This window comes from Pituophis catenifer, unplaced genomic scaffold (genome assembly GCF_029215685.1).
Source record: "Pituophis catenifer annectens isolate HBS135680 unplaced genomic scaffold, rPitCat1.0.hap2 SCAF_5, whole genome shotgun sequence".
NCBI lineage: Eukaryota > Metazoa > Chordata > Lepidosauria > Squamata > Colubridae > Pituophis > Pituophis catenifer.
This window is the reverse complement of record NW_027256885.1, coordinates 90,430,300-90,441,273: the sequence shown is the minus strand read 5'-3', so window position 1 is coordinate 90,441,273 and position 10,974 is coordinate 90,430,300. Positions and strand designations below refer to the sequence as shown.

General features: G+C 41.4%; 1 protein-coding gene across 1 annotated transcript; it reads left to right on the top strand.

Moving 5' to 3' along the window:
• The first annotated feature begins 4,213 nt into the window (after positions 1 to 4,213).
• LOC139317733 (uncharacterized protein F54H12.2-like) lies at positions 4,214 to 8,480 on the top strand. Its single transcript, XM_070944802.1, has 4 exons — positions 4,214 to 4,363; positions 4,499 to 4,628; positions 5,123 to 6,387; positions 8,367 to 8,480. Exons 1-4 carry the CDS (start codon positions 4,214 to 4,216, stop codon positions 8,478 to 8,480), a joined length of 1,659 nt encoding a protein of 552 aa, XP_070800903.1.
• Positions 8,481 to 10,974: the final 2,494 nt, after the last annotated feature.

Sequence of the window (10,974 nt, the reverse complement as noted above, 5' to 3'; positions counted from 1 at the left end):
CAGATGCAGCCCAGAATTAGAAGGAGGGAAGGGTCAGAGAAAATGAAGGAATATTTAAAAATATATTTTAAAAAATAAAGGAAAACTTAGACTTTGACAGAAGAAAAATAAAAAGCGAACACCAAAAAAAGAGAAATTATCAAACTGTAGAAAAAGTTCTTTAGCTCTGTAGAGTGTGATCCATGAGATATATAGCAATTAAAGCAAAGAATGATAAAAGTCAGTCTTAAGCAAATCTATTGTAGACGCAGAGCAGAAAAATCGGAAGATGAAGTGAAATTGGACGTTTAAAAAAATAGTGTCATCAAACAGCTTATAGAAAAGAGCTAAAATAGTTATAGTGTTAACATTACTTTCTGCACAGGTTGAAAGGATGTAGAATTTAGAATTTTTCTTTATTTTGATTAAAAAAAAATCTGTAAGCTTTCCTATTTTTGAAATAAAAATCTCACCCCAGCCATTGAAGGGAGAGACAAAAAAACCCAAATCAAATTCAAGTTTCTAGTATTTGTGAATATGGAGTCTGGGTTAGTCTGGTCTTTGGTGGTTTAAAGGGGAAGCTCTTCCAGGCCAGTAGTAAGGAGTACATACCAAATTTTGCCTATAGGTTTAGCCCCGCCCCTTTGTGACGTTTTTGTTTATTTTTTTAGCCCCGCCCCTTTGTGTGACGTCTTTGTTTATGTTTTCAGCACCACCCCTTTTGTGATGTCACAACACCCCCAGCCCCTCCTTACCTTGGAGGACTATAACGTCATAACCCTGGCCCTTTACCCACAAGCCCTTTCTATCGGAAGTACTTTTACATCATGGTGAGCCACCCCCACTTGACCCATAATCCTTCTCACCGGTAGTGCAGTGACAATACCACACACGCCCCCTCTCTGACCCGGGGGGCCTTTTATCCGGAACAGCTGTAACAGCAAACATGTCTGTCCCAGAAGCCCTTTCAGCTTGACACATTAATTATGCATATGAGGCTCTTCTCATTGGTCCATATTTGCAGAGGCGGAGCTTGACAGTAGCAGCCTATGAAGTTGTTTCTCTGATTCAGAGGCGCTTCCTATTGGCTGAAAGAAAATGATTGACAGGCCGAGCACATGGAAGAGGCTAACCCGCCCTGAAAGGCTTCCCATTGGCAGAATCAAAAATGATTGACAGGCCAAGCACATGGAAGAGGCTAACCCGCCCTGAAAGGCTTCCCATTGGCAGAATCAAAATGATTGACAGGCCGAGCACGGGGGGGGGGGCTTCTATTACAAAAAGTAGAAGCATTTCTGAGCTTCAAACCCCACAAAAACATATTTACACAGACCAAGAAGTAAAAAGCATTATCAAAAAGCAGACTTGGACCCTGTTTGCAGTTGTAAAGTTTGGAAGCTGAACACATCCTTTTCTTTGTTCTCAGAGGATTTTACTTTTGCAGAGGTGTAAAAATAAAATTACTATTTTTTGCAAAGAAAGCCCTTTTTGTATGCAAAATGTTTTTATTTTTATATATTTCCGAAAGGTTTGGGTAATGGGTAGGGCTAGAAGGCTGGAAAAATAAAATTAAGAGAAAGAATAAAGAATAAAAACATGAGGTTATGCGCCGGCTCTGTATGTTACAAGAGGCCCCAGGGCGTGTTGGGACATGCCCCAGGGAGGGGTGGCCCGCGGTCATGCGCTGCGTATATGGTTGCTAGATAACGGGAGGGCGATGAGCGTGATGGCACGTGCGACAAGCTTGTTTATGGCGTGTTCTGACATGTCCCAGGCGTGGCCTGTGGTTCACAGACTGATAAAAGAGGGCCTCTGCAGAAGGGCGACAATTCAGCCGCTTAAAGCCTAGGCCTCGTTTAATAATATGGGGCAAGACGAAGGAAATAATAAAAAGGTTGTAGACCCTTCTACATCATGGCCCGAGGCAAGGCCTATTCTGAACGACTGCCACAAAATATGTTGTACAATGTTTGATGAAGACTTACAGGCCTTCAGGCCTATTTTGTTTGGATGCCGTCTATCATGCTGTAATGTACGGGACGCCATAGAACGTGAAGACGTGAACGATCTCACCAGGTCTTACCTGTCACGATGGGAAATGACTAAGAGATGCTCTTTATCGCCGGTCCAAGGAACAGGCCTGAGTAAGTAAAAAATTGGATATATATTCAAATGTGTAATTCAGGATAACACTGTTACCATCATGATAGGTAATGAATTAATATATTTTCCAGGTTCTGTCCCGGGTTATAGTCACAACAACAGTAACCCCTTAATGTCAAACTTATCAACCGATGAAGAGTCTGCAGAGGGACGCTTAGGTAAATGAAACTAAATTGACTTTTTACTACAGCTATTGATGACAACTTTATATAATAAATGGAGAAAGTTGCTGTTAGATTTAGTAATGATATATCTTTTATATTTAATCAGAAATGTCCCATGGATATAAACATGACAAGAGTCTGGTTTTTTTAAGAAGCATCTCAAGCGAGGAAGAATCTACAGAGGAGAGAGGTGATTGTCAGTGCCCTACGAAGACCATTACCAATGTGCCTACGGCGGATGTTAATAATGGTATTAATGAGGCGGTTCTGAAGCTTACCGAATACCCCGTTTGTCTACCAGAGGATGTAAATAAAGACATTACAAACGTAGTTAACATTGCTAAAGTATGTGAATGTGGTCGTGTTGGTTGTATTTGTGAGATGACTACAGAAGTTGAAGATAGTGATGATGATGATGATGATGACTATTACTATAGCTCTACTAATGATGAAGGTTATTATTCTGCTAGTGAAGAATGGTAAATGATATGTAAATTACAAATAAAAGGCTTGTGCTAAAGAGCAAAGTGTATTTATTGTAAGGAGCAAATGGTGCAGAATGAAGTATGAAAATATTCTAAAGGAGTTGTATTATACACCCAAATGTACAGGCAGTTATGGAAGTGTAGACCCCCTATTTAAGGCAGGATGGAAACGCATTAAAAACCTAACCTTGAAGCGTGTCAGGACATGGCTTTCTGGACAAGATACACATACTCTTCATAAGCCAGCAAGAATAAATTTTCCTAGGAACGCAACAATAGTGTCTTGCATAGACTGTCAATGGCAGGCAGATCTCGTGGATTTATCAGGATTTGACTCTGAAAACAACGGTTTGAAATTTATTTTAACAGTGATCGATGTACTTTCGAAATATGCCTGGGCTGTCTGTTTACTTGATAAGTCAGGACAGGGGGTGTCCGAAGCCTTCCAGACCATCTTCCAATCAGGAAGGGACCCTAGAAAGTTACAGACAGATGCTGGAAAAGAATTCCTAAATAAGCCTCTGAAGACACTTTTGGAGCGTTATGGCATACACCATTTTGTCACACATAGTGAAACTAAAGTGGCGGTTATAGAGAGGTTTAATCGAACTCTGAAAAATAAACTCTGGAGGCATTTTACAGCTAAAAATACTCATCGGTATGTGGATGTTTTACCGGCTCTCATGCAGGGGTACAATGGCTCTTACCATCGCGGTATCAGGACAGCCCCCAACATGGTGAAACAATCTAACGAAAAAGACGTGTGGCTACGGCTATATGGAAAAAGTTTTAAATCAGTCGGAAAGTTAAAAACCTTTAAGGTGGGGGATCACGTTAGAATATCTAGACTAAAGGGTAGGTTTGAAAAGGGATATCATCAAACCTTTACAGATGAAATTTTTATTGTCAAAGAACAGGTTCAGAGGGGAGAAGGAGTTGTATATAGATTAATGGATTATGCAGAGGATCCCGTACAGGGAACTTTTTACCCAGAAGAGCTGCAAAAGATTCCTAGCGAACAAGAACGTGTCTACAGAATCGAGAAAATAGTCAGGAAAAGAGGGAGGGGAAAACAAAGAGAATATCTAGTTAAATGGTCTGGGTGGCCAGAGAAGTTCAACAGTTGGGTTAAGGAGTCTGAAGTGTGTCACCTTTGACATGGCTGGTTTTTATATTACACTGCCCAGCAATGCATCAGCAGCTGCATTTCCCAACAACAAAAGTTCCAACTTTACTATTCGACTAGCAAAAGTGTTGGAGCTTCCAGGATCATGGGAAGTAGGGCTGGTTGAGTTACAATATCCGCACACTTGGAATACATTAAATGCAAAGGAATATTTTGAAATTGCTAACGAGAGAAAAAAATGGCATTTTCCTTTAAAAGCTGGTCACTATGCAACCATCCAGAAAGTAATAGAAAATATGAACAAGGTTATGACAGAAGCCGAAGATCCCCCAGAAGTAATCGTGAAGTATGATGCAATTGGACGGAAAATCAGACTTAAATGCGAGGGCCCCTACAGCATCCTAGTCACTGAAGGCCTTGGAAAAATATTAGGATTACAGCCACATGTACGTACCAAAAAAAGCAACTTTGTCACGGACATTACAGGAGGATTCAACACGCTGTATATTTATACAGATATTGTAAGCCCGCAGATAGTGGGTGACTTCTATGTGCCGTTACTATGTTGTTTACCTGTGCAGGGTAAGGACAACGAAATAATCACGACAACCTACGAGCAGCCGCATTATGTTACCGTCAACAAACATTATATTGATACGATTACTGTAGAAATCAAAACGGATCAGAATGAAAACATAGCTTTTAACCACGGTAAGGTCGTTGTTAAGCTTCATTTCAGGCCTCAGAAAAGTGAAGGATGGTCGTGATAAAGAAGTGCGGGAGTCCTCAAGCATATGTAGACTATTACAGGGCACAGGCTGGAAACGGGCTGCCCGGTTTCCGTGGATCCCCCGTTATGTATGGTACCGGTATAGGGGGCCTGTTCCGGGGTCTTTTTCGAAAAGCAATGCCGTTACTGAGGAGAGGCCTAGAAATCATTAAACCTCACGTAAAAGCGGCGGCTAATAACATTGCCAGAGACGTGTCAGGACAGCTTGTATCACGTGTTATTGGGGGTGGGCAGGGGGGATCTGGCATGGCAGTGATCAGGAAGAAACTGCCTGTTGGCCCGCCCATGCCTCCTAAAAAGAGGCGGCTTGTTAAAAAAACACGTCATACAAAGAGGAAACGTACACAAGGAAGGAAGCGCGGTGACAAACAGAACATCTTCTAAGATAAAATGGTGTTTATCCATGAGGCTTCAGAGGAATGTGTCAAATTGGAGCTAGATCTTTTTCAATTGGCGCCTACGCAAACTAGCATTGAAAACTGCACATACATCGAGATCCCCCCTTTATCAGCGCTGACTCCCAATGCCCCTTTGGAATTTTTTATAACGGGGCATGGCGATCATTACACGGATTTAAACAATACTCTGCTGTATGTGAGCTGCAAGGTTGTGAAGGCTGACGGCACGGATATCGATGACAGGGCAAGAGTGAGTCTTGTCAACTACCCCATAGCATCACTGTTCAACCAGGTGGATGTTACATTAGGCGATCACGTGATTAAACAGAGTCACCACTGCTACGCTTACAGAGCCCTTATTGAACTTATTCTGAACTACAGCGGAGATGCTTTGGGGACCCAGTTTTCAGCGGGTGGCTTTTACAAGGATGACGCAACGCTCATGGAGAACACCTTGCTGACAGCCGCCGGTAACTCTGGTTTCAGAGCACGAGCCAGACATACAGCTGGCAGTCGTAAATGGGATCTGCTAGGGCCCTTGCATAGCGATCTGTTTTTTCAAGACAAACTATTGATTAATGGTGTGGATGTGAACATTAAACTCTCAAGAAGTAAAAATGAGTTCTGCTTGATGAGGGATGGTAATGAGAATTACAAAGTACAGATCCTGGCAGCGTCTCTCTTTGTAAAGCGTGTAAAAGTATCACCTGGTGTACAGTTAGGACATGCGGAGGCTCTGCTGAACTCCAACGCCAAATATCCTATTGATCGTGTTGGTATGAAAGTTTACAGCATTCCTGCAGGCAGTCTTGTGTGTAACCAGGAAAACCTATTTCTAGGGCAGTTACCTAAACAATTAGTGATTGGTTTCGTGGACAACGCTGCATTTAGTGGTGATTATGAAAGAAATCCTTTCAATTTTCAGCACTATAATGTCAACTTTTGTGCCCTGTATTGTGACGGTGAACAAATTCCTGCTAAACCGCTTCAGCCTGATTATGAACATAACCTTTTTGTAAGAGAATATATGCAATTTTTACAGACGTCTGGCAAAGCAATGAAAGATCGATCTGTGCTAATCAACCGTGAGGAATTTAACAATGGCTATACTTTATATTGTTTTGATTTGAGCCCCGATCAAGGCTGCTCAGAGCACTATTCCCTGATCAAGAACGGAAACCTCAGAGCAGAAATTAGATTTGCTGTACCTCTCCCCAATACCGTCAACATGATACTCTATGCAATCTTTGAAAATCTTATTGAAATAAGCCACACAAGGAATGTATTGTTTGATTATATGTGAGGATGGATACCATGCAGATACTACGTGTGTTGTCTGGAAATGCGTTCTTTCTAGGCGTATACCCCAGTGATTTGTTACCCAAGAGAAAAATCTCCAAGAGACCTTTCGGTTTAATTGTAAATACCCACCCCCATACTCTACCTGGTGAACACTGGTTGGCGCTCTACTTTCCAACGCACAGCAATGGTGAATTTTTTGACTCTTACGGAAGAGCTCCAGACGACTCTGACTTCCCCGTTGGCATCGTGAGGTTTTTAGAACTGCAAGCTAAGAAGTACACGTATCAACCGCTTCAACTGCAGCATCCCCTGGCAATAACCTGTGGACAGCATTGCTTCTTTTATCTTGTTAAACGCTTTAAAGGGCTACCTTACAAAGATATTTTAAAGCTATATTCTGACAAAGATGTCAGAAATGATCAAATGGTGAAGCATTTTGTAGTAAATATGATGCCTGGAAGGGTTTCTGGAGCGTGCTACAATTACCAATGTATGCAAACATGTATGGTACATTATAAAATAAACACAAAACGTTAAAAATATTGCATGTTTCACAGTGTTTTATTTGTTCACAATTGGAGCCAGTCACCAAAATTTAGAACACTTTTAGGGTCTGACATAGAACTTGCAGCAGGTGCAGACATAGCAGAGATTGGTTTTGTAGAACTTACAGTCTTAATACTTCCTGCCTCTTTCATCTTTTCGAGTTGCTCTTTAACAACGTTAGAACCTAGCAATACTGTTGGTACATTCATCTCAGCCATTGCCGACATAAACTCATTCCATCCCTTAGGATAATATTTCGCAGTACGCATCCGGTGTTGAGAAACCCCTTTGACCAGATCTACAATGTTAGACCCCGGCACCTTTGTACCCTTGTAGGAAACGGTTCCATAATCATCCCAACCCAAAATGTCTTGATGTTGTTTCATTTTGTTCAACAAAAGAGAAGCATTTTTCTTGTATCGCGTGCTCACGCCCTCTAATATCTCCTGCGTTGTTGGATCCAGCGGTGAGAGAGGTGGTGTCTGTTCTGGTACAACAGGTGTTTGTTTAAATGCCTCTGGAGGTTGAATGAGATTCAGAATACCTTTCTCAGAGTCATTTTGTCTGGTCAGCCTTAGAAATCTCTGCAGCACTGAGTTGTATAGTTTTATCTTGTCATCTTCACTTAGATCAGGTCTCTGAAGAACGGCCCGCATGTCATCGTCCAACCGGCTAACGGTAGTGGTTCCTATTGTAGGTGTCTGACCGCGTAGCTGCTCCATCTCATGCCTCGACACCAAATACATTTTCTCTGCGTGCTCCATGTTTACCGCACTAATAAATTAGTCAGCAATGGTATAGCGGCCCCTAGTAATGGTGCTATAAAACCACCTGACTGAAGAATAACCTGTTTCTTCTTTTTCAGAGAGAGCTTACTATCGCTCAGTTTTTTAATACAGTCTTTCTTTCTCTTTAAATTCCGGTATTGTGAAGGCTTCAGAGGCAGGTTACCTTTTAAAGTGTTCAGGGCTATTTCGGCTATGGCCCCCACCAGGTCATTATTAGCATTGCATAAGATGGCTATTCTGTTTCGGGCCTGCCTTTACTAAGATTTTTAATAACCCCCAATTTCTGCGCAACCTCTCAGACATCCTGTATGAACTGTGCGCCCTCCAGATACAGCTGTTACTTTTTACTCTTCTTTTTTACAGTGTAAACTACCGGCCATTCAGGGGGGTAGATGCCAGTTCTCAGCCTAAAGTTTTCTGGAGTAGTGGCTGCCAGATCAACTAAAAGATAACCGTGAGGTTTGCTAGTGGCATCTTGGAATACTTCTAAAAAGTACCGCGTGTTAGACGGATACATTTGACGTGCCAATGTGACTACTTGCATCTGATCACGGGGGCTGCGGAATAACACCAAATATTTTGCATTTAGAGTTATTGTTCTCATTTTCTTACCTTGAAAAAACAGGTTTTGAAGTATGAGAATAATGCTAAGGTTTTTGTGATGAACATACTGTGTAAAAGCTTTCTCTATTTGTTCGCTGTCACCAGCGGCTGCCATGAGATCGTCTACAACCGCTAAATTGGTTTGATTCATTGGAAACAAGTCAGTAGCTTCAAAAGAGTCAGGAAGGCCCTCCATAAACTTAATATTAGGAAATTTATTAAGTAATTCTTTGTACAGAGGTTGCCAACAGCTATAAAACCATATAACGTTTTGAGGCATTTCAGATAATACATGCTCACCGTGTTCTAACATTTGTTTTATAAAATAAGATTTTCCCGAATTGGAAGGACCGCTTATAATACATGAGAAAGGATGTACAAACGAGGCCCTGTTTTTCATCATAATTAATAACCGTAAGGTAACGTACAATAATCCTCTGTTTTGAGCACCCTTTTATTATAGACAACTTTTAGAGTTTTTCTGAGTACCCGGGTTTCCAGAGCCCACTGTTTCTTAATCCTAACAATTCCCGGCTGCTGGATCCTGATCTCTTTCTTTTCCTCACCTTCTGATTGGCAATATTCATCAATCAAATCTTTCAGACTTTCAAAGTTAACCTTAACGCAGTTGGCACTATTTAACGTTATACCCTTCACCTTTAATACAGTAGAACCATTTGACAAAGCATACCCATAGGTTTTTGGACCAACCGCCACAAACTCGGTGATGGAAGTGTTTGGAGGAATCTCGCTTGTCAGCTGCCCTAAATAATCACCTAATGCCGGTGACCACGCCCCCTCTCTGCTAATAAAAATGACAGAATCAGTATCGTGATAGAGGCATCTGTCCCCCAAACGATCCAATAACCTGTATAATTCTAGCCGTGCATAAGCAGTTGTAAAACAAGCAATGAACAAGTTTGTACACGTTGACTTAGTAGGATGTTTTTTGGCTGTTTTCCATGTTACAATGGCTGTTTCATCATCCACAAATTCACAAGAGGACACTTCGTAATGGGGGACAAAAAGATACTTAAATAATTCCTCAGGTTCTGTCACCACCGATGTAGTCAGTTGAGTGGTACTCTGGCCAAATTTACCCCACAAGGAGTTTAAAAATAGTTTAGCAATCTGCCTTTTAGCAGGATTGACTTCAATGTGCTCCTTGCATAAACGGACCTGTTCGTTCTTTTCATAATCCCGAACGTAACGCTCTTTATCTTCCTCTGTTTTGCACCAGACGGGATAACCGCTAGCCTCCTGTTTTTGACGGAGATGCATGTTAATATAACCAGAAAACAAGGTTTTTGACTTCCTTTCAAAATGCCAAACTTCATAGATCTCTGCAATTCTGTAGCCTTTCTCCACAGCGACATTCAATTCTACAGTACACCACATTCCAGTTAGGGCTCTTTCTTCATCATTGTGGAGACACTCTGTGACTTGTTGTTTTTCTGTACAAGTTGCACACAGACTAAACATTAATTTGCCACCAGACTTATGTGGCAGTACTGGAAAGTAGAGACCCCTTGGTGTGTACACTTTAGCAAATCCAAAATACTGTTTTATATCCCCAAAGTTTTGGTATATTATTTCTGGGTGCCCTATCGGGTACAGCTTGTTCTTGTTCACAAAGGGATATAAACTTGTAAAATCATAATATAAGATTTGCTCCCCCTGTTTTGGTTTATAGTACAGACATGTAGCATTTGTTCGGCCCCCAAAAAATGCATCTCTGGGGTTCAAGGGTGTTGGAAAATTACTATCTACTAGAAAATGTTTCAATCCCTCATTGTTCTTCAACATATCATTCCACTCGTGTTCCCAGATGATGCGTACTACATACCCCATGCTCTTCAGGTATTCTTCTCTCGCCCTAGTGCGTGAGTACAACAGGCCGTAGGTTGAATCAAGCAGATTGTTGAAGTCTTGGGCCTTGTAGCATATAGGGCATCCGTGAAAAAAACAGCCATAAAATTCAAAAGCGGTGGGGGACCCGTTTATGACAGCAAACCCATCCAAAAAGTAGACACCTACTTGCTTTTCTCCACCTTGCAGAGCGTGTTGGATGTTTATACCCTCGGTATGCTTTATATACATCAGCCATTGTATAGAGCATGCAGAATAGCTTTTCTTGCTCTTCTGGTAATTGTCCAGAGGTGCTAATGCTACGGTATCCTTCTTCAAAAACATGAAACGGTACTGCGCCATACAAATAGATGCTAATGTTACATATTGAAAAGGATCAATGCAACGAATTTCGGACTCTTCAAGAATATCACCACCACGGCCTGTGAAAAACTCCCTTTTTGTCATTTCCATCACTTGCTCCCTAAACCTGTTACAAGCATCTCTCAGTATCTTAACATCTTGTTTGCAGTAGTAAGCAAGATCTTTTTTGAGGTTAAATGTTGTACCTTTATTAGCAGCATGCCATTTCTCAAATTCCTCTTTTTCCCCAGGCATCATGGTGTCAGAGCTATAATATTTGATATCCGGCAACGTCCCCACATAATCTTGATTCTCTGCAGTATTGAACAAATGAGGGAAATAACCCTTGGAACCTTGAAAGCCCATAGCTTTGGGTAATTTACTCAATTTCATGGGTAAAAAAGAAAGGCTATCGATAA